Below are 24,963 nucleotides of genomic sequence, written 5' to 3'. Positions count from 1 at the left end.
ATTGATATTGACTTAAATAGTAAAACCTGAGTAGCGTCTTGAGAGAAGCTTCGTTGGCGACCAGTTTCAGTTTGATTTTGGTTTCTTTGATTTGGTCCAGCCAACCAAATCAGCTTTCTTTGATGACGGTTGTCACTAAAAGTTCCAGGAGGCGTATTCTATCACAGTTTCGTTTTGTAAGTTCGTTCGTTTGTCATATGTCCATCTTACTCTAACCCAATCAAAATCGTATTTCGCTCTCGTTTCCTCCCATATGAATGAATTAACGAAACGGATTGGGTAAAGAATAATGCCACAGACAGGACAGTACCGACCTGTTAAAGTCGACGGTCGTGAACAGCTTCGGCAGGAAGAACTCATCGTCCTGCTTGTGCCAGACCCTCATGAGGGCGGTGTCCCTGATGATAGTCGGCTCCTCAGGGGCGCTCAGGTCCCGGGGGGCGAGCACGAAGGAGTCGGGTATGAACTCGTTGGGAGGGGGCAGTGACAACTCCTCGCACAAACCGGCATTCTCCCAGCTCTGTAATAGAAAGAAAAGACGTTAACAAATTGCCATGTCTATTATTTTTGTTTGTAGATCTGCCAAATATTAAGATTCATGTAAATAGGGGCCAAAACTCCAACCACCTTTTAGCTCTATATCTGCAAGAGAGAGTTGAAGTAATATTCTGTTTCCCTGACTGTCAGCAATTTGACATCCGCTCTAGCTAATCAGTATTTTGGATGTTTTGATTATTTGTCATAAGATTATTATTCTATGAGGTGAGTTCAGAAAACAATGGGAATTTTTTAATTTAGCGGGTTTGGAGAGTCCGAATGTCATTTTTTTTCATTATGTTGGCATACATGCCCCTGAAGTAAGCTAAAATTTTCAGCTATATTGATTGTTTACTTTGTCTGTGGCAGCCACGATAATGAATTTTTGCATGAATTTTTGGCCAAAAACAATACTGTAACGATGCCCCAGCCTCCATATTCGCCAGACATGGCTCCGTGTGACTTTTTCCTATTTCCGAAAATAAAGATAACCTAAAAGGGCCGTTGTTTTACAAGCATTGAAGAGAGTTGAAGTCATATTCTGTTTCCCTGACAGTCAGCAATTTGACATCCGCACTAGGTAATCAGTATTTCAGATGTTTTAATTATTTGTTATTTACGTGCAGAAAATGCATGATTCACCTGTAGCACTGTCCTTGAGAGGATAGTAGGTCAGATGACAGTGGACATTGGTTTCCGGGTGAGTTCCGATAATAATACCATTTTCATTCAAATTCTGAACTGCTCTATAAGTTGGAATAATGAGGAATTCCAGCCCAACCCGGAATTAAATTTTTTTAATGTTTTCGTGTACACGTGAATTTTGGAGTATGATGAAATATCTCAAAAACGCACGCAAAAATAAATAAAAAATGTTAAAAATAGTATTCATTTTAAAATCGTAAATAATGACGTCACTCCTTATAAATTAAGTAATCAAAGCAATATTCCATAGATTCTAGTCAGGTCAGTGAAAGTAAGAACGCCAACCGTTTCATGACATCACTACTGAAAAGTGACACACTGATTACAGTCATTTGGCGCGGTTTTTGATAAATGTAACTTTAACGTATGGAAGCGAAGCATGGAGTTGGAAAAAAAGGGACGAAAGTAGACTGAATGCTGTTGAAATGCGATCCCTCAGGCGAATGTGCGGAAAAACAATGTATGATAGGTGCCCTAATGTCGAAATTAGAGCAGAATGCAAGGCTGAGTTAAGCATTATCGACAAAATTAAGAAAGGTCTTTTGCGATGGTTCGGTCATGTGGAGCGAATGAATGATGAAAGAACGGCTAAAAAGATTTATGATGCGAATGTGTCTGGTTGTAGAAGTCGAGGAAGGCCGAGAAAGACATGGCATGATCAAGTACAACAAATTCTTGAAAGTGGTCATGTGAAAAGTCGGAATAATCGACGTGCGTGCATGAGAAGATGTATGAATGTGAAGGAAGCAAAGGAAGTGTGCCAGGACAGAGTGGTGTGGCGTTCTATCCTCTCTGCCTACCCCTCCGGAGAAATGGCGTGATGGTTAGTTAGTTAGTTAGTTAAAAAATCATATCTTTGTAAATAACGCACAAAAAAAAAAAAAAAAAATTGCTTAGTTAAATAGTACGCTAATATAATTTTTTTTATTAGAAAACAGTGGAATTCCTCATTGCAAAATGTCTGTATACGTTATACATTTAATCTTTGCAAATTTACTACATAACCGAATACCACACGCAACTACACTGGCTCAGTATCAGGCATAGAAGAAACATTCACATCTCTTCTTCAGAAAAAAATTTTAATACCACTTCCCCTGTTTATTTGAGAGAGCTCTTTCAACCTCTATCACAACATGGACTATCTATTCATTCTAGTAACAAGAAAACCCCTTTAATACCCATTCATCGCTCTAATTGTTTTGCCTTCTCTTTCACAGTAGTAGCTGCTCCATTGTGGAATAATCTACCCACTAATTTCAGAAACGCCCATTTATTTACAATGTTCAAAAAGGCTATAAAAAAATGGATAGTGGAGCTGGGTAGAAGTAAAATGGATTGTCTCATTTGCCCAAATATAAATTGAATCAACTGCTCCACAAGTGTATAGCTTTTGTTAGTTTTTTGTTCTTTCATTGTGCGTTTTGTAATATAAATAATATAGATGTACATAAATTAATTATAAACATAAATACATAGTGTTTAAAACTGTCTGAATACATATTTTGTTAATTATCTCTGTTTATTAAGTTAAGTCTTCTTTATTTATTCTCAAATGCATATTTAAAAAAAAAAAAGTATATTGTTAAGTGTCCTCGGCACGGGTAACCCCAGTGAGGTCACATTATTTTTATTATTAATTATAGTTTTTAAGAGAAAAAATATGAATAAATAAAATAAATAAATCAAGATTGAAATGTCACTATTTAAAAATGCTAATACCCGTATGCAGAGACAAACCTTAAGGTGAGGAAAGTACATTCTATTGTCTTCACCTTCGGGTTATTCTCTGCATTTGAGATTAGAATGTACTTTCCTCACCTTAAGTTTTGTCTCTGCATACGGGTATAAGTCTGGTTACCTCTAGAGTCTCCTTGGGTATCTTTTCCAGGTGATACTTGGTGCCGTACCACGGCTCCACGCTACTGCAGGCATCCCCCACGGCGCGAGCCACCACGGCCACGCGCACCCTGGCGGGAGTCAGCAGATGCAGAAGCTCCTGGACTAGCTCGGGCCGCCACTCGGTGAGGATGTGGTGCGCCGTCAGGATGTCTTCCATGGGATACTCCTGAAGGTACGAGGCATTCATAACATATCAAATGACTGTTTATTCCAAATATCCCTGGGAAGGGATTAAAGTATTGGGACTAAAATCGTTATTACGGGTTGTGGTCCTGGGGCTAGTGTTGCGAACTCATTCAATCTGTCAAAAAGACGTCGAGCCGCGCGCCGCCGCGTGAATGGAGAATAAAATCGAGGCAAATAAAAAAAAAGTGTAAATTATTGTCTCAAACTAAATTTAAAGTAGGTTCAGTGTAATTGACCATTTTGTTCAAGTGTCTAATTTCGACATTTTACTAAATAGTGACATGCGGTTGACACATGTTTAGGAAGAATAAAGTCTTTACATCAATAAATTACGATGCAGAAAGTTAAAAAATTTGGCAATGGAAATATTATTTGATGTTATAAACATAATGTGAAAAGAAGATAGTTTAAACAGTCATCACAAAAGTGTGAAACAGTTTTGCCGCGATGTAAATGACAGTTTAAATTCTGTGGTGCCATACTAAAAAAGGCGATACCATACAAATTGAATCTCCCAATATTTAGGGAAAAAATCGTTGCATGCATTTTATGCAAATTTTTATTTTCATGTTTTTAAGGTTAATACCTAGATACAATTATTTAAACGTGTATTTTTTTTTAATTCAATAAAAAATAACACATTGTAGAATTGCTTGAAAAAATACAAAATATTTTTTACTAAATCATTGGTAAATATGAATAATCCCTAATTTTTTTTTACATATTTATTACAGCAATTTACAAGTAATTATTTAAACAACAAATTAATTAAGTAGTAAAAGTAAACATACATATTTTTTATTTTTGCTGTTGGTTCATTTAAACTGCCTAACTAGGGATAGCTTCCCCGTTCTAAGGCAGTAAATAATGTATTTTATAATAATATTAAAAAGTAATTACAGTTTTATCATTATGTGTGCTTTTTCAGTCTTAAAAGTAAACAATGAATATCCAGAGAAAACATAAATAATACCAAAATCTCTATATCCTAAGTCCTAAGTCATTACTAATAAAACAAGAAACCAGCTTACGCCCTTCCACATCGGACAACAATTTCTCTGACTCCCTCCGACCAATACAGATTAAAAATGCAGTCAACACCTTCCTCAGCCTGGCAATCCCACCACATTTCCACGAATCTGACAGTACTTAGTTTGCTGTGGTAAATTTGGCATGGTCTAGTACAATAATTATATTTTTATGTAATTTAATTTTTTCCATGCATTTTTAATTTCCTCACTTTAGAGTTTTCCTCAGTTTTACACTTTTTTGTTGCTCCCTTGAAAAACGTAAAACACTGTATGTGACGGTTCTTGGCTCGGTGTGACATTAATTCACCTTCAGGATGTGAAATAATGACGTACTTACTTGTAATCCATGAACATAGTCTGAGACAAAGTTTCCCGGCTCCTCCTTGTCCTTGAAGCGGAATATCATGGCAAGAATGTCCCTCGACTCGTCGAATAAACTTTTCTTCGGTTCGTCTTTCTTCAACAAGTTGATGTACTAAAAATAAGAAATACAATATATTTATTTAACTTTTTGTACATAATGTTATTTGTACATTGGCGGGCTTATTGCCAAATGGCAATTTCTTCCAACCAACCAATAAAATAAAAAAATATTTTTATAGTTCAAGTTACAGAACATATTCAATAGAAAAAAATATTAAAAAGCTAAAGATATATAAAAATAGAAATAAACTTATTTTTTTATAAATTACCTTAAATCAAAACTATTACTCAATGGGAAAAAGGACAAAAGAGGAAAGAGGAAAGGAGGAGAGATTAAGGGAGAGAAAGGAGATGTTTCTTCAGACGTGATTTAAACAGAGATAATGTAGTAACATCTTTGATGGTGGATGGGAGATGATTCCACAGTCGAGCCGCATGGACACTATATGAGTTAGAGAAGAAAGAGGAATTGTGGATGGGTATTCAGAGAGTGCCTTGAGAATTAGAATGAAGAGGTAAACCATGAACTGATAAGCGTTGAAATTTTCCCGCAGGTATATAGGAGCGTTAGGACGATGAAGTACATTGAACAGAAGTGAGAGGGAGTGATAGTCTCTCCGCTGTCTAATTTTGAGCCATTTCAGTTGCCTACGATAATCAGAAATGTGGTCATATTTCCCAAGACCAAAAATGTACCTTATGCATGTATTCTGAAGTCGTTCAAGTTTATTTAGTTCCTCACAGCTTAAATATAGCTAGGAGTAAAAAAGTACGAGAGTTTTAAGTATGCAAGTTGCATGAAGAGACCGTCGTATATTATTTCATCCGCATTTATTTAAAAAGAAGAAAAGGTTTTAAGTACTGCATAGTACACATAGAAACAAAAAATATATAATCACATCGGGTGTACCTCAGGGTGATCATTTGGCACCCCTGCTTTTCAATTTGTTTATTAATGATGTTGCTAAATCATTATCTAATTCTCATATTTGGCTCTTCGCGGACGACAACAAAATTTTTAAAATAATTCAAACTTTACAAGACTGTTTCCTTCTTCAATCAGACATTAACTCTTTTAACGGGATCACCGCTTGGGGACATTCTTGTGCAACAAACATTAAATATGTACAAAATGCACTTGTCAAATTGATTGCACCCAATTATATATACAATCAGAGACATAATACTCCATTCATGTATGATAATCTCCGTAACAGATAGTCAAATTCGCGACTTAGGTGTTATTATTGATACAAAACTAATGTTTAATATTTATATTGAATCAGTCCTGAAAAAAACAAATAAAATGGTCGGACTTTTTATGCGAGTATCGAAACCATTTAAGCATGCAGAGACATATGAAAAACTCTACAAAACAATTGTTCGTCCCCAGCAAGAATACTGTACTCCTATGTGGTCACCTTACTATAATGTAAGTATTAATAGACTAGAAAGGGTCCAACAATTTTTTTTTAAGCAGGTCGACTACCGGTTAAGAATAAACTTCTCTAACCATGCTGAAAGTATGCAGTACCATGGAATAAACTCTCTTAAAAATCTAAGAATAATGTTAGACCAGTTATTTTTATTCAAATTAATAATTAAGCCAATCTGCCAAACAAAATGGATGTTTTACCCTTGAAAATAGACGCACTTTATCTGAATTATGCTATTTACATAAATTATTAAATAATAAAGTAGACTCTTTTAACCTACTCTGCAAAATTAATCTCAATGTCCCCTTTCGCGTGACAAGCAATAAGTATTTATTCCATCTGCCAGCCTGTAGCACTAACTATTCACAACACTCTTTCCTCTATCGTTCTTGCTCTAACTATAATGTTTTTTTTTCATCTTTTGATATATTTTACATACCCCTTGATTTATTTAAAAATAAATTAAGACTTATTATTTCTGGCTGCGATACGATCCCACTTACTATTAAATGATGCACCCTCCTAAACACTTACTCCCACACTAATACACATAAACACACATCTACACTTGCTCTCATACAAATACACATAAACACATCCTTTTTTTGTAACACAATTTAATAATATGAATGATTTTTATTTAGAAACTTTGTTGGTCTGTCTTTAAACTGTATTTTTTAAAAAAATGTTATTATTTCATTGTCGACTGTTTGTTTGTTTAAAATAAATAAATAAAAGAGAGCACGAAGATAGAACTCATAACGAGGAAGACAGAGACGCTGTTCTGTGGCCGGTGTTTGTGTGAAAAAGATTCAGCCGGTTATTGACGGTGATGGGGGACGCACGCAAGTAAGATGACTGTCGTATTTAAGATTATAAAATTATGTTGTTATAACAGGGCTAAATTATATGTTTATTTTTATAAATTATAAAAAAGGAATTATTAAATAGTATGAATCCATGTTTTTTTTGTTTTTTCAAATGACTGCATTTAAGAATATTCCGTCTTTTGCTTGTGGGAACACGATGTTACATCACCGCGCGCAAGTGAATTATTTACCACAGTCTTGATCTTAGCCGCGTCAGGTCCCCCCGACGTGGGCGACAATCGTGGCAAACGCAATAAAGGTTTCAGCGCTTTTACTTCTCAGAAGTCAACAGATGGAAGAGGTGAGGAAATGCGGTGTTCTAACACAGGCAGAATGGTGAACGTTACACGGCGTGTAAAGTAGCCACTCAAACCAGCCCGTGACGGGTCATAAGCCCTTTTCTAAAATATCTTAAATGATCAATTTAAAGCTTTAAAAATTGTCAAGTGAAAAAAGATTACCTGGAAGACCAGCTTTATGATGTCGTCAGCATGCTCTAATCCTTCCTCAGTCAGGTCAACTTGTACGTTGAAGAAGGCGAAACCCCTCGCCCCTCCTTGTAGCCCTCCGAACAAACTGAAAATGTAACGTACGGAATTCTAAGAGATGGACAGGTGACTTAAAAATGCTCCGTTATCATCAAATTGATAATAAATGGTACACAGTAACAATACCTGTATAGGAATCAGGTTGTTGAGTGTTGGAGCTCCTACCCCAGTTGGAGATTGACAGAAGACACGAGGTTGCTGTTTAATGCGTATTTATTACGTGGCGAATAATCAATTAATCGAATCATGTAGTGCGAGTGTTACAGCGATGAGGAGTTGAACTGGTCGCACTTGAACCACATGCTGGAGCCCATTTGCCGCACGACTAGGTTGACTTGCTTGAGCTGACTTTTCGGGCTGACTGGGCGTTACCACGCCCTGTGGTCTCTTTAAAAGCCACATTCCTTTGTTCTTCATTTCTCCGTTGTAGGAACGATGTTAACGTACTGCAATATTTTAAGTTTGTCCAAATATTTGTAGACAACAGATTGTATTTCGTTTCATTAATATTAACAAATTACAACAGGGACAGAGAACATTTTAGAGAAGGGAATGTGGAAATGTTACACAGTGTGGCCACTTAAACCAGCCAATGACAGGTGGTAAGCCCTGTAAATGCCTGGACTTCCATATTCCCTTCTCCAAAATGTTTTCCCTCCCTGTTGAAATTTTTAAATAATCCCACTTCGCCTGTTTATCTGAGAGAGCTCATCCAACCTCTTTCACAACACGGACCATCTCTTCGTACTAGTAACGAGAGAACCCTTTTAATACCCTGCCATCGCTCTAATTTTCTTGCCTCCTCTTTCACAGTAGTAGCCGCTCGATTGTGGAATAACCTACCCACTAATGTTAGAGACCCCTTCTTTATTTACATTTAAGTCAAGATTGAAATGTCACTATCTAAATATTTAAATTGTTCCTTTATCCTTCTTCTTTCCTTCCCATCCCCTCTCCTCTCTTCATAGTATAGTGTTAATTTTTTTTATATATATTTATTTTTGTCAATCTTTGCTTTTAATTTTTGTATAAATTTGTAAGATTCAATATGTCCATGTATTTATAATTTTCTCAAACTGAACTGTTTGGGTAGGTAGGAAGAAATTGCCTTAAGGCAATATGCCCGCCCTTATATGTATATTTATTGTATATGTATATAAAGTGTCAAATAAATAAATAATAAATAAATAATAAATAAATAATAAATAAATAATAAATAAATAATAAGTAAATAATAAATAAATAATAAATAAATAATAAATAAATATAAATAAATAATAAATAAATAATAAATAAATAATAAATAAATAATAAATTAATAATAAATAATAAATAAATAATAAATAAATAATAAATAAATAATAAATAAATAATAAATAAATAATAAATAAATAATAAAAAAATAATAAATAAATAATAAATATATAATAAATAAATAATAAATAAATAATAAATAAATAATTGGTTAAAACTACATAAATTGTATCATACCTTACCTATTACACCAACCTTTCTTTTTGAGTGCCGACAGCAAACTCCCGGGTCCCTCGTGACCCAACAGGTGTGCCAAGTAATGCCCAGGCTGGAAATAATAGAAAAAATACTTAAGCTCGAATCAGATTTATTTACATTAATTTGTTTACATTTGTTATGTTCCTCGATTTTACGTTTTCCCGCTTTTTACACCGAAATATTTAGGTCCCATTTTTTTCCACACATTCTCATACAAATATTCCCCCCAATTAACGTTTTTCATAACCCCGGTTTTACGTCGAAATTTTTCAAAACTCATTCGATCCGTCGAAAGACGAGCCGCGCGCCGCCGCGTGAACGAAGAATAAAATCGAGGTAAATAAAAAAAATGTGTAAATTATTGCCTCAAGCTAAATTCAAAGTAGGTGCAGTGTAATTGACCATTATGTTTAAGTGCCTAATTTTGACATTTTACTAAATAGTGACAAGCAGTTGACGCATGTTTAGGAGGAATAAAGTCTTTACATCAATAAATTACGATGCAGAAAGTTAAAAAATTTGGCAATACAATTTTATTTGAAGTTATAAACGCAATGTGAAAAGAAGATATTTATACAGTTATCATAAAAGTGTGAAACATTTTTGCCGCGATGTAAAAGACAGTTGAAATTTGGTGGTGCCATACTAAAAAAAGTGATACCATATAAATAAAATTTCCCAATATTTAGGGAAAAAATCGTATGCATTTTATGCAAATTCAAATTTTTATTTTCGTGTTTTTAAGGTTAAGTACCTAGATAAAATTATTAAAACATGTATTTTTAAAATACAATAAAAAAAAAACACATTGCAGCATGAAATAATACAAAATATTTTTAATTAAATCATTCGTTAATATGAATAATCCCCAATTATGACAGTTCTTACAATGTTTCTGCAGTATATTTAGTAAAAGAAATTTAATTAATTAATTAATTAAAAATTAAATTAAATTAAATTTTTAAAGAAATTTATATTTTTCCCTACATTTTTCATTTCCTCACTTTAAAGTTTTCCTTAGTTTTAAACTTTTTTTGTTGCTCCCTTGAAAAACATAGAACAGGGGAACTGTATTTCAGATTATTTATAAAAACTAAAAATCCCACCTTGTCGGCCTCGTGGTGTAATGGTCAGCGCGTTAACCTGCCATGCAAGAGGTCTCGGGTTCGATTCCCGACATGGTTGCTGTGAAATATTTATTTGAATGGGTGTTTTCACACTAGAATATTTCATAGTCCCTGGACTGGTACCTGACCGTCTTACCTTCACGTAACAAAAATGATCAAGATACGCTGCGACTGGTGTACCAATGCAGTGCCCTATGCACCATTAGGTGCGGAAAGGGAACGGTGGTGGTGGGTGAAAAATCCCATATAGGCATGGCCTGTGAGTGGATATACTAAATCTAGAATACATAAAGAAATATATGGTGTAGATGCATTTATAAATGCATAAAATAAAAATAGAGAGTTACATTTTGTTTTTTATTTTGTGTTCAATTGAATTCTTCACTGACTGGGATTAAATTTTATTGGACATGATCAATTCCTTGTGTGATTACGAAAATGAAAATGATTACAAAACTTTTTAAAAGCATTGACATTCTTCATAGTATAGTTAAATATTTAATAGGGAAATATCACATACCACGAATACTGATCATTATGAAATGGATTCAGAAAATGATGGTTTTTGAAAGAAATGAAAGTATGACTAAATGTGAAATTACTGTGAATGGGGTTATACTAAAAGAGGTAGAGGAATTTGTGTATCTGGGAAGTATGTTTACTAGGGATGAAATGACTGAGAAAGATAGTGAAAGGAGGGTGAACCTTGGCAAATAACTGTTCAAACAATATTTTGAGATTGTCCAAATTTTTGTTGACAAACTCAAAATATTGTTGATATATCCACCTGGTCCACGAAGAAGTATAGAAATTAAAAAAATATCATTTTCAGGCGTTGCCTAGTATGTAGGTGAAATAATTCAATTAGACGAATCTCACCCGCATAAATAAAAGTTTCAGCTCTTCAACTTCACAAACATCAAACAGATGAAAGAATTGAAGGAATATAGATGTTCAAATATGGGCAGAATGGTGAATGTTACACAGTGTGTAAAGTGGCCACTTAAACCAGCCATTGACAGGTCATAAGCCCTGTAGATGCCTGGACTTTTATATTACCTTCTCTTAAATGTTCTTCATCTCTGTTGTAATATGTGAAAATAAATTTTTGTCGCAAGAGGCAAAATTAGCGGTTCCCAATGGAGTCCTGGTCCCGACCCTGATGTATGGGAGCGAAGTATGGACTTTTAAAAACAGGGATGAAAGCTGGCTGAATGCTGTCGAAATGCGATCTCTCAGGTGAATGTGTGGTAAAACTGTGTACGATAGATGCGCATGTTTTTAAACAATTCAAGAGTTTTCGCTCAACTATTGACAATATTTTTGTTCGGTATGTCCGAGAAGAAGGTCGTTATAAAAGTGAGTAAATGTATGGAGAAAACCATAACTAAAAATGTCAACGAATGTTTCCTCATTATATCCGAGATCTTGCGAAGGGAGAAGCGTGAGGAGGGGAGGGGGGAATCTGATACACCGTCAAACACATGGCCACGCCCCCCTCGCTTCTCCCCTGCAGAAGTAAGCAACCATTTTTTTGTTTCAATATTTTATTTTTGTAAATTTTATTCGTTCTAAAAATTTATTTTAATGTGCCAATATGTCTTCTTGCTCATACTGATCATCGTGGTTTCGGATGTGACAGGGTTTAAAGAACACCCTGTATATCCCATAGTATAAATCCAAGCATCTTGTTATTATTATATCAGCTGCTCGTCGCTTAAAGCTGATATGCTTAAACCTATTTTAACGAAAGTTAGCTGTTAGCGCACTTTAACTTTTCCCAAACAAATCTAGTCCATTTTCGAACCCATTGAGATCAGCTCTTGTGGCAGCTTATTCCAACACTAGTTACATAGGACATATGTTTTGATCATTAGAGAAACCACTATTTTAGTTGCCCTTCTCTGGACTTTCTCCAAAAACTTTGTCATTCTTCAAGACTCCAGATTTGGTAGGCATACCCCAGAAGTGGATGAACATACGTTTTTTAATTTACATCACACAGAAAGGAATGTCGGTTCGAGCCAAGCGGCGCCTTACCGCACACTTGTAGTGATGCCTGGTGTCGGGCATGGGGAAGCTGACGCTGAGGTTGCGCACGTCCTTGACGGGCAGCACAGTGGCCCGCGTGGCCAGGCGGTCGGGCCCGAAGGGCGGCTCCTCCCAGTGCGGAGCCTCGGTGTCCCGGTCCTGGACTTGGGAGAACATCTCCACCACGATGGCCTCCAGCTCGTCCAGAGACTCTGAAAGTTACACGTGCCTACTTTACTTACAGACTTTACTATGTCTACGAGATGTGCCCGTCTCTTCGCCAGGACACCAATTAAACCAACATACACTAAACATGTAATTAATTCTAAAAAAGAAAAAGGAAATAAAGTTAAGATGGAAAACACATTAAAAAGAGGAGAGTTGAGGGGATGACCATTCGATGGATAGGATAGCTAATTTGATAGCAGCAGGAGTGGTGTGGAGCGAGTCCAACAGCTCGGCATGATTATTAGCAGTTCTGTGGATGCTCACTAGGGGCGGGGAGAATGGTGGGTGAAGTTTGTCCTATTGTACTCACACTGGAACATGTGTCGGAGTCTGGTGGTTTTTGTGGGTACAGGAAAGTTTATCGGGGGCAGTAATTTTAGGCAATCTATTATGGTGCATATGACTTTGTGCATTAGAGTGAGGTCAGCAATTGTCCTTCTGGTGGAGAGCAATGGTAACCACAACTCAGACATCAAAGTTTGGCAGCAAATTTCACCTACAGGTTTACCCTTTTTGAACTGTATGTATATTAAATAACATTTAGGGCCTATTTTACCACCTCTGAGTAAAGTATTGAATAACTAACCATCACATAACTTAATCCGATGATTAATGTCCCGATTACCGAGCAACGGTTTCACGACCTATGAGTATCCTCTGATTTGCTAAAAAGATACTTTGTGTGGCAACGTCGCATTTAAACGGTCTAGGCTCACGTCTGACAACGTGACAACGTCTACTGCTAGCTTTCGTGTGTTGTTTATTGTATTCGTTCATTACTTTGGGAGTCGCACGTGTTTTTTAAAAACTGCATTATAATGGAGAATAAGCGCGAAGGGAGTGTAAACTTTAGTACTGAGGAATGCGAAGTACTAATAAATTTAGTTTTGCGCCACAAAAATGTGATTGAAATCAATAGAAGCGGAGTTTAACGCGTGCTCCAAATCCAACCACTTTCGGTCTTACAGAAAATCGTCCACAAGCTCTATCAGTTCCATAATTTATAAAAACACACACTTTCCAAACTAACAAATCGAAACACAAACCCTCTTTGCCGGCTGTCAAATTGTTTTGCCGCCATTTTATTTTTTCTCTAGGTTATGATTAGCAGTTAATCATAGGGAAGAGCTTTGAGTAGTTTACTCGGGGACTTACTCGCCGAATAGCGCTACATAGCGGTGGTGAAACAGATTATTTGTTTTACTCGACGAGTAGTTCTAATCAAGACTTTACTCAGAGGTGGTGAAATAGGCCCTAAGTAAAATGTTTGACCATAAAGTTAATACTTTAAATATTAAAAATATTTCATGAGATTCTCTGCGAGGCTTACCCTTTCCAAGAACACAGAGTGTCATAATGTTTGAAGAGTACCACTTCTTGTGAAATTTCAGCAGTTCCGAGCGGACATCGATTCCCTTTTGTTTGGGAATAATATCCAACGTTTCCTTGTTACCTGAAAATACAAAAGCAAGGTGAAACTATATCTTTCTTTACATCCGCTCCTAGGTGGATCGCAGACATCACCAGGTGCCTCCAGGAAACCCAATCACCAGCCAGCACTCTCGCCTCCTCCCACGGCAATCCCGCTCCGCCGAATGAAGCTGAAAGATCGTCATCGACGGCCTTCCAAGATGGCGGGAGCCCGTAGGCATAAAGAATAAGCAACTTAGGTTTTCTGTTCTCCAAACCAGGTCCACCTTGTTTTAGGAGGCTACTGCGTCCGTTCTCGGACTTCATTATGAAATACATACTATATCTTTAACTTTCAATACCCTTTAGAGAATATTTTCTTGTCTTGTTTTTATATTACACAAAAATATTATAACTGTCTATTAATTATGGGAGTACAAATTCATTAACATTTCTTGGCCAGGTCATGCCTTTGTGAGATTTTTTTTGTTTACTATTTTAACAATGATTGGGTATGTCCAAACGCTTGCAGACTGGCTGGGTGACATGATAAAGGTTTCAGCTCTTTTACTTCACAAAGTCAACAGATGGAAGAGTCGAGGAAATGTGGATGTTCAAACATAGGCAGAATGGTGAATTACACAGTGTGTAAAGTGGCCACTTGAACCCGCCAATGACAGGTCATAAGCCCTGTAAATGTCCAGACTCCTATATTCCCTTCTCAAAAATGTTTTCACTCTCTGTTGCAACAAATTAAAATACTATTTTTACTGTTAATATGTATTTCATTGCTATGTAATTATCCTTTTTTTTTTTACTCTGTTTTACCTTTTATGTATATTGTAAAAAAAAATAATAGCAAAAAAAAAAATTTTTTTTATTTTATCTCAATTACAAAAGTTTTCTAATTTTACATTATTACAAACTTTCATCAAATTTCAATGTAAAGTGGCCTTAAACCAGCCAATGACAGGTCATAAGCCCTGTAAATGCTCCAGACTCCCATATTCCCTTCTCAAAAATGTTTTCACTCTCTGTTGCAACAAATTTAAATAGGTTCTTTTGTGTTTTTTTAGTTTGAAAGCTGAATTTACGTAATTATGTTGATTTACATGTCAAGCATTGTATGAAAAAAAATAAATTAATATGCCAGATACTAATGATTTTTCGTGTGTCGATATAAATCACTCCTTAGACGTTACTACAAAGTTATATCCTCACTTTTGCTGACAACTGTCATTCTAATCAAGCTTTATTTTAAGGACTATAGTATTCGTTTTTTCATACATTTTCGAGAAACTTTGCCATACAATTAAATGCTCCAATTTTTACCATGTGCAAGAATACATTTTTCATATTCAATTTCCCAAAGCACCGAACTTCCTCATGGGTGATTTCACTCTTTCCTACGAGAGATAATATTCTGTTGCATTTATATTTAAGAAAGTGAATATCAAAAACAGAATGAAGCGTTAGTTACCAGTGCCGAATCGGCTGAACGGGTGACTGGGGTCCGCGGTGGAGCGATTGAGCTGGTCCAGCCTCCAGGAGTCCTGGCAGATGTTCTTGTTGTGTTCCGAGTCCACGGCGTTGATCTCCCGATCTGTCGCACTGCTCGTGAAGGTGGGCGCTATGAAGAACTGAGCAAAACTGGGAACAGAATTCAACATATTAGTTGAAAGTATTAGAAGCAAACTTCTCTCCACCAAATCTCCAACAAAAATGGAAAGTTAATTATTGATGCTAAAATAAACTATAGTCAAACTCGGTTTTAACGATCAGGGAAATAGTGAGATATCGGATGAAACGAGGAAACATTAGTTGACATTTTAGTTCATGGTTTTCTCCATACAATTATTCACTGTTATAATAAGCTACTTCTCAGACATACAGCTATGGATTGCTTCAGCCAGACGACAGAATTTGATCCAGGATACGGCACTACCCGATGTAAGGAGTACCACTTTACCCACCGTTAAACTACTGGGAGTCATCCTTAATTCTGACCTTTCTCTTGACGCTCAAATTAGTAGAACGATAAGTTCATGCTTTTACCAGCTGAGACAGATTAAATGCATACGCAAAAATTTGCCAGTTGATGCCGCCGGTCAATTAATAAATGCGTTTGTAGTGTCTAGAGTCGATTATTGTAATGGTATCTACGCAGGTCTACCAATGAATAAAATGACTCGCCTACAGACTGTACTAAATGCCGCAGCGAGACTTATTTTTGGAATCTCTAAATTTCACAAACATCAACAGATGAAAGAGTTGAAGGAATATAGATGTTCAAATATAGGCAGAATGGTGAATGTTACACAGTGTGTAAAGTGGCCACTTAAACCAGCCATTGACAGGTCATAAGCCCTGTAGATGCCTAGACTTCTACATTACCTTTTCTTAAATGTTCTTCATCTCTGTTGTAATATGTTAATAATACATTAGTTTTTTTTAATATTACAAACAAGAATCTAAGTATGTATTTGACCAGTTTCAATGATTTTTTAAGTATTATAAGAATTTTCTAGTCCTGTGGGTGTTTTATGCAAATTGAGAAATGTCGTTTTCGTGATCGACACTATTTTCAGAAGGTGATTATTACAGTTTTTTGTATAAAAGCGGTCTGGCTGTTTTCAGCAAAACGTAAAATTAACCTTACTGCACCCAATAACACCAATAACTAATTTTTACAAAATTGTTGACTGGCTGCTTTCTGCATAACTACATTAATTATCTCTCTATGTTTGTAAAAATATTTAACTCAATTTTTAAAAAATAAATCATGCGAAAACATTTTTTCAATGTTATTTAAAAACCATTTACTTTTGAAAACTGAGGCCCGTAGAGCTGATAAAACTAGGCCCGGAGGGCCGATTACATGAAGAATTTTCTAGCATGTAACAGTCAGCGATGGCTGTAGAAAAAATACAGTTACTTACATGTCTAAGGCCTGGGCGAATTTTTCTGGAACCACATCGAAATAATAATGCGTGTGGTCTAGGGATGTGGCCGCATTGCTCATGCCACTGTTCTCTGCCAGGAACTTCGAGTATTGATTCTCCTATGGAACAAAATAAATTCAATCGAATGGCACACATTTATTTATTTATTTGTACTTTTGCAATGCTTGGTGGGTATTACACCACCTCCTTGTAAATCTTAATTAGCGTATATGTCTTGCTAAATCACATTTAAGTTTAAAAATCGCTTCCACAATATCCAAATATCACAAAAAAAATGTAAACCTCATTTATGTTGTTGTTAAAGTTAACTATAGTTCTTAAAATATAGCTTGATTAGAATGACAGTTGTCAGCAAAAGTGAGGACATAACTTTACAGTAACATCTAAGGAGTGATTTATATTGACACAAAAAATAATTTATATCTGGTATGTAGGGTCCATAGTCAATGACACACACGTGTTAAATTAGTTCACCTGAAGTAGACTTGTGACCGACGATACAATGCCATCATTTTCCATCGAATCTAATACATTCGTACAATGCAACTCTTATAGTATTACACGTTAAACCGGGAGCATTGTTCTGCAGTACATTCACTCCGTCCCTACCATGAAGAAATGAACTACAAAGGAATATGGTCTATAAAGAGACCACAAGACGCAGCCAACAGCAGTCAGCCCGTTCAGTTAATCAGCCCAACAAGATCAGTGCTCAGCTCCAGCATGTAGTTCAAGTGCAGATACTTCAACCCATCATCGCCGCTACGCTCGTGCCGTACAACCAAGTGCTGTATCTTATTCGCCATGTTATAAATAGGCATTAACCAGCAACCTCAAGTCTTCTCTGTCAATCTCTAACTGGGGTAGGAACTCCAACCAACCCTCAACTACTTTTATCCTACAGGTATGTTCTTTTATTTTTTTAATACAATGCTTGACATATAAATCAACATAAATATATGAAATCAGCATTAAAACTAAATAAATAAAAAAATAAAACTAATTATTAACTACGTTCTTAAAAGGTTACATCATTTTGCAAAAACGTTAGAGTTGGGACAAATTGATCAATGTAAGATCGAATAAAAAAGTAATTTATTCGATGTTGCTCATGAAAAAAGTATGAATGTCTTATTTTTTGGTGAATAATTGTCTTAAACACACTATAATAGGCTTGTTTTTGGGTTTTTATATCAATTTTCGGAAACAGAGTTTCATGTTTGGTAAGGTAATAAAAATAAACAAGTATTTTTTTTTAATTTATGGAATTGAATTGTCAATAATAGTTTGACGAGCAGCTACAAATAAACTTGATATTGTGGACTTATAAGATGGTAAAGAATTGGACAGAATGTCTGCAGCCGTTCCATAAGTGTTACTGTATGCAGTCTCGGTATCAATGAATTTGTTTTGTTGGTTGGAAGAAGTACTGGAGCAATATCACATCCTCATCCATATCCATACATATATATACCCGTACATGCACACATACATATCCATACATACGTATATACACATATTTACACATACGAAGTATAAATATTAGAAGAGTAAAATAATCATAATTACCTCGGGGTATTTCTCAGTTCCCATGAACAACATGTGTTCACAGAAATGGGCGAGTCCTGGTAACTCTACTGGGTCACTCATAACTCCTAAAATTATCAAATTTTTATATTTATTACGCAGTCATATCGCAATAAGCGAAGCAAAAAAAAAAACGATAAATTACAGCAGTAATAAATAAAAATGTTGTTCTCGTTGTATTTATATAGGATTGTTAATGGTAAATTGGAAAGTTCCTAATGGTTATGCCTTAAGGAACCCAAAAACATTTTACATAGATTCGTTGACGAATAATGTGTCCTTGAATCCAATATCAAGAATGTGCAGATTATACTACAGCATTGAAAACGTAGAGATTGTTATTTTTGACACTGGATTGATTAGGTTTAACCCTCCTTCCCCGGGGATGTGTAGCTAGTACACATTGCGTCTAGTAACTATAATATCTTTATAAATATAATAAATGGTCAGCGTGTTTGCCTACCATGCAAGAGGTCTCGGGTTCCATTCCGATTGATATGGAATATTTATTTAAAAGGATGTTTTCACACAAAAATATTTCATGGTCCCTGGACTGGTAACTGAAGCGTAAGACTGATCACCTTACCTTCATGTAACGAAATTGATCGAGATATGCTGCGTTTGGTGTACCAATCCAGTATAAATAAAAAAAAATTAAAGAAATAAAAAATTTAATTAAAAATAAATGCATACTGCAAATAAACCATATTTTCGTAATATAAGCATATGTTAATTTGGTTTTTCTTTTCATGGTTATGTCTTACCATAGTATTATTATTATTATGGATAACTTATATGGCGCCATTTTCGTAATAAAATACCTCAAGGGCGCTTTACATAGTGATTCTATTGTTAAATTAATTTAATTGAAACTTTTAAATTTGTAATTTAATTAAAACAATTTATTTTGTTGTCACGTGCTACGGATTTATTCAAATGATTTAGAGAACAAGTGGGTTTTAAGTTTTTTCCGAAACATCACTTCACTTTCACAGCCTCGCACCTCTGCTGGGAGAGCATTCCATGCCATAGGGCCTGCGACCGCAAATGCACGTTCACTAAATTTAGTGCGCTGTTTGCGGTCGCAGGCCTTATGGCATGGAGTGCTATATATGTTCTATTAACTTTTTAATAATAAAAAAGGAATGGCCCACGCTCAGACGCTGTAGTCTTGTGTATTTTTGTAATTATATTTCTATGTAAATAATATGTGTATGGAAAAAAAAAAAAAATTTAAAAAGTGCCTTATGCACCATTAGGTGCGGAAAGGGAATGATGATGATTATTATTCATTTGAATTGTTACAAAGTGCATGCCGAATTTATTAATAATATTATGTTCAACCCTGATGGTGATGTGCAGCTAGTACACATTGCGTCTAATAACTATAATATCTTAATAAATATAATAAATATAATAAATATTGGGTTTAGATTTTCAGTATTCCTCCATTACACATTTACGTATCGACTGAAATAATTTGTTATTAAATAATAAGTACTTATTAGGCACAAAAAAAACATTTTATCGGAAATCGGGGATAAATTACAAATATCATCAAAAGTATGCTCTCAGTCAGTCACGTAGTCAGTACTATATAGCTACTCAGTAGCTCTCGGAAGGTTGGCGCGGGTGCACGTTTCGCCCGAGTCGTTAGCGATACCCAATGGTTTTTTCATGTTTTTAGCAGTTAGATTTGAAATATTATCATCTTTGAATTAAATTATGGCTAATTAAAGCCATTCCTTATAAATACTTCATTTTTCCCTTTTTAAGTCTCTTATTTAATTAATGTGTAGTGACTACACAGAACCGTAACTCGAGGGTGTTTTTAGAACAGTGAGGGAAAGGTTAAGAAGTATAATATACATGATGCGTTTTTATATTAACATAGGTATTCTTCTTTACAATAATTTAATTGCATTTTAAATTGCTAATTTTGTTTCGATTCATATTTTATTAGTGTTTTATTTATTGTTTTTTTTTTAATTATTCCATGTCCGCTCCCTAGTTGAAGCATATGCTCCCTAGTTGAAGCATGGTTGCTTACTTCTGCAAGGGAGAAGCGAGGGGGGCGTGGCCATGTGGTTGACGGTGTATTAGACTTCCCCCCCCCCACCCCTCGCTTCTCCCTTGCAGATGTAAGCAACAATTTGTTTATTTCAATATTTTATTTTTATAAATTTTATTAGTTCTAAAAATTTATTTAAATGTGCCAATATGTCTGCTTGCTCATACTGATCATCGTGGTTTCGGATGTGACAGGGTTTAAAGAACGCCCTGTGTGATAAATAAAATAAAAATTAAATACTTGCAAATTCATTAGAAAATGTTATGTTTGGGGTGTCATGAACATATAATTTGAATTCATTTTCATTATATTCGGGACAGATTTCCACACACTGCGCATGTGTTGGATTAGAGAGATGAGAAATGTCACATATATAAAAATTACTATTTGCATAATCAATCATTTTAAATACTACTGGGTCTAATCGGACCAATCTCCAGTGGGTATAAGTTAATAAAAAAATATTATATATACCTATATTAACATCCATAGCAGCGGCCGACTTATCTGTAGTTGGGTCACTCACTATTAGAATTTTCATCCGATTTTTCAGCTCCAAACCTCTGAAATGAAATCAAACATCTTTTTAATACTCCCAAATTCCCTCCTAAATTGGATCACAAAATATACCGAGTAAACAGCCCTAGTTGCAATGCACAGGTAGAAAAACACTGCTTGGTAATGGTAATAGTATCTACGCAGGTCTACCAATGAATAAAATCACTCGCCTACAGTCTGTATTGAATGCCGCAGCGAGACTTATTTTTGGAATCACTAAGTTCAGTCATATCACTCCACTACTTCGGGAATTGCACTGGCTACGTTTCCCACAGAGGGTGGAATACAAACTCTGTTGGCTTATGTGTAAGTCACTGCACAACTCTGCTCCAGAATATCTAAGGGAACTCTGCATTCCAGATGACTAGCTGACAGATGTCTTACGCTTAGATCAGCTACATCTACGTCGAAAGGAAAAGTTATTATACCTCTACGCAAACAGCGCACTAAATTCGGCAAACGTGCATTTGCGGTCGCAGGCCCTACGGCATGGAATGCTTTCCCAGCAGAAGTCCGAAACTGTGAGAGTGAAGTGATGTTTTGGAAGAAACTTAAAACCCACTTGTTCTCTAAATCATTTGAATAAATTCTTAGCATTTGGTGACAAAGTACATTATTTCTCTTAAATTAAAAAGTTAAAATTAAATTTATATTTTTATATAATCACTTTGTAAAGCGCCCTTGCGGTATTATATTACGAAAATGGCGCTACATAGGCAATCCATAATAATAATTATTATTATTGGCACAACTTACCGGTACACCCGATTGTCCTCGCTGCTCTTGCTGATATTGTCCCAGCGCCGCACGACGGGAGAGTCCCCCCCCTTATCCAGGGCGGCCGCAGAGGCCATGACGGGAGCCAACGCCCCCGCCGCGTGGCCCGAGGGGACCGCGTCGGCACCGTGACGCGCGGAGGGCATGCCCGTGGAACCCATCTTGCTGTGTATGTAGCGAGTTAGAGATATTGTCTTGGAATTTTCTCTGGAAACAGATATTGTCATGATTTTATTAATCCAGGGTCTGTATTCCAATGGGAAATTAAAATTTATCTTCGATTTTATCTACAAAGTAAAATTAAGTTTTCCGTATGAATAATAGAATATATTTTTAATTTTTTTCTAAATATGTTCAATTACAGGTTACCTACGAAGATACTTATAGATATAATTTTCATACAAATGTACACATTTTCATGCAAAAATATCAATAATTCTTGCTTCTCGTGCCCATTTGGCACCCTTGGTTTTCAATTAGTTTATTAATGATGTTGCTAAATAAATATCTAACTCGTTTTTGGCTCTTCGCGGACGACAACAAAATTCTCAAAATAATTCAAACTTTACAAGACTGTTTTCTTCTTCAATCAGATATTAACACTTTTAACCAATGGCGTAAAGTAAAAAAATTAGAACTAAATATTAAAAAATGTAAAATAATGTCATTTCATAGAACAAAACAACCGATTTCCTTCGAGTACCTAATAGAAAACTCCAAAATGGATGTAGTTTAGTTCATCAGAGATTCAGGAGTTGTTTTGGACTATAAACTCCGTGGTCCGTTGTTAAAAGTCATATTTAAGCAAGCTTTTTTGCTTGAATTGGGATTTATTGGAGTTTATAATCGCTTTGAAGTGGGCACTTTATATCATAGAAGCCTTTTTAAAATATGAATGAGAATTATTTTTAATGTTAATGACGTAAGGAAGGCGGACTAATTGTTTGCGCCGTTTGCGGTTATTCATTGGCTTGTTTCGATCATATGATGTCGATATGGCAAGTAGGTAGAACATACCGAGGTAAGATACAGATAGTACAGAAGTTAAGTATACCGTCTCGATATATACAGATGAAGATAGCGTTCACAATCCAGGCACTGGTCTGGCGCCTGAAGCTTACGACTGATCACCTTAGCTTGGAATCCAGGACATGGATTCTGAACAGGCGAAAACCGTTGCAGTAGTGTTCGATTTGAATTCCACATCTGTATCTTGTCTTGAACTATTGTCTAACATCAATGTCTTCGCTATTTGTTTTTCGTTCTAATTTAACACTTAAAGTTCGGTCGGTAAATCCATTGATTGTAGATTGTAGATATTCAAAGTAAAATTAAGCATCTAAAAATCAGAAGGATGATTATTCAAATATGCTGGATAAGAGGACATGCTGGTATCGTAGGAAATGAGAGAGCAGATGAACGAGCAAGAGCCGCAACCTGTAAAAGAACGGCACCTTTCTTCTCAGAATTTCCCCTTAGCTTTGCTAAACGCTCAGCAAAGCTAAGGGGAAATACACAAAATACTCAGCAGCGTTGGGAGGATCATTACCGCGCTTCTTCTACAGGTCAAATCACTAAAATGTTTTTCCCAACGCTGGCTGATGCAGCAAACTTCCGTCGTCATCACCAAAGTACTTTCGAAACGACCCAAATTTTTACCGGACACGGAGCTATGAGAAGTTACCTATATAGGTTTAAATTAAGGAATGATGACTATTGTCCAAGCGATGATATTTCTTCACAGAGTGTCGAACATCTGTTATTTCAGTGCCCATTCTTCAGTTTACAGCGCCATTATCTTGAAGCAGAATGCAGGAAAGGTGGAATATTCTTAACAAACATCCACACTGTCGTGAAAAGTAGTTATCACGCGCCATTGTTCTTGGACTTTGCAACAATGGTGATTGGACTCATTAAGGTAATAAACCAAAATTGGCGATCGAACATCACATATCCAAGACAAACAAAAACGATTTTTTCCGAGTACCTTAGCCTTGTACATGACACGTAAGGCTACTAAATATAGGGGTCCAAATATATATAAAAATAAAAAAAAATATTAAAAAAACACTTAAAATTTTACTGTATTTCGTGTCTACATGTTTGAATTGGACTGCGTCGGCTCACAAATAAATGAATTACATGGGTAACATATTATTGGGTGACAGATGAAAATATGTTTTATTGACTTGAAGAAATGGTAGAAAAATCTGAAAAGAAATCAATATAACCCCAAAACTCACCGAAAAATGACACTGCGTACTCCGGGAGTAAATCCAAAGGAACCCAGTACAAGGAATGTACGAGATCGTAAACAATGCATTCAAACGAAAAAAGGGATAATTAATTAACAACGAATATTAGTGATCTTGTTAAATGTGCAATTTGGACAATTCACTAAAATTACGACAGATAATAGATATAAATATTAACCACAGATGCCCGGATTTGTTGACTTTTTGACATTCACGAATGAACGGATTGGCAGATGGAGTTCCGTGTTTTCTATGGAAATACCGTGCCATGATCACCAAATCAGCGTAACCGACAAAAATCATATTTTACCGGAGAAAACTTTTTCCTCGCAATGGAAATATAATGTTTTTTATTACAATTTTAAATTATTTAGGGTCTATGAAATACTATCGTATAAAAACAAGTGTTTTTTTATTTTATTAATAGTATTTTCAAATTTATAATTTTTAATTCCCGCGAAAACGGTCCATTGCATTGGCTACGCCCCTAATATGTCACGATTCGGTTAAATTTTGAATTTCGTTAGTGACAGTTTAAATTTAAATACAACATCGTCACGAATGTTGACGTCACAGTTGTCAAGGCCAAACATGACGTGTTTTTGTAGACATACTTTTTTAACAATTTGACATTAAATTTTACGTTTAAAATAATTTTTTCACAATATCCACATTGATTTTGTAAAGAAAATTATATTTTTTTCTAAATCTATTTAATATATTTTTATTGGTAGATATTTGTAGTCCATGCCATTCATGTGTGTTTATTTTATTGAAATTAATAAAATAATCATTCGGAACAAAATT

The 24,963-nt window shown here is 35.4% G+C and overlaps 1 protein-coding gene across 1 annotated transcript in view; it reads right to left on the bottom strand.

Annotated features, from left to right (window-relative positions):
- Nucleotides 1-24,369, bottom strand: part of LOC148271018 (insulin-degrading enzyme-like) — a 29,153-nt gene extending 4,784 nt beyond the window's left edge. Inside the window, 13 exon segments of the mRNA XM_088241920.1 lie at nucleotides 315-520; nucleotides 3,104-3,310; nucleotides 4,699-4,836; nucleotides 7,551-7,665; nucleotides 9,134-9,219; nucleotides 12,317-12,519; nucleotides 13,866-13,988; nucleotides 15,426-15,595; nucleotides 16,885-17,006; nucleotides 18,478-18,563; nucleotides 21,041-21,129; nucleotides 21,881-22,108; nucleotides 24,145-24,369. Of these exon segments, the coding sequence (XP_088098046.1) occupies nucleotides 315-520; nucleotides 3,104-3,310; nucleotides 4,699-4,836; nucleotides 7,551-7,665; nucleotides 9,134-9,219; nucleotides 12,317-12,519; nucleotides 13,866-13,988; nucleotides 15,426-15,595; nucleotides 16,885-17,006; nucleotides 18,478-18,563; nucleotides 21,041-21,129; nucleotides 21,881-22,108; nucleotides 24,145-24,224 (1,853 nt within the window). The 5' untranslated portion in view covers nucleotides 24,225-24,369.
- Nucleotides 24,370-24,963: the final 594 nt, after the last annotated feature.

The sequence above is a fragment of the Micrasema longulum genome, unplaced genomic scaffold (assembly GCF_059751315.1).
Source record: "Micrasema longulum isolate JH-2025_06_02 unplaced genomic scaffold, ASM5975131v1 h1tg003166l, whole genome shotgun sequence".
Taxonomy (NCBI): Eukaryota; Metazoa; Arthropoda; class Insecta; order Trichoptera; family Brachycentridae; genus Micrasema; species Micrasema longulum.
This window is presented reverse-complemented; position numbering and strand designations above follow the sequence as displayed.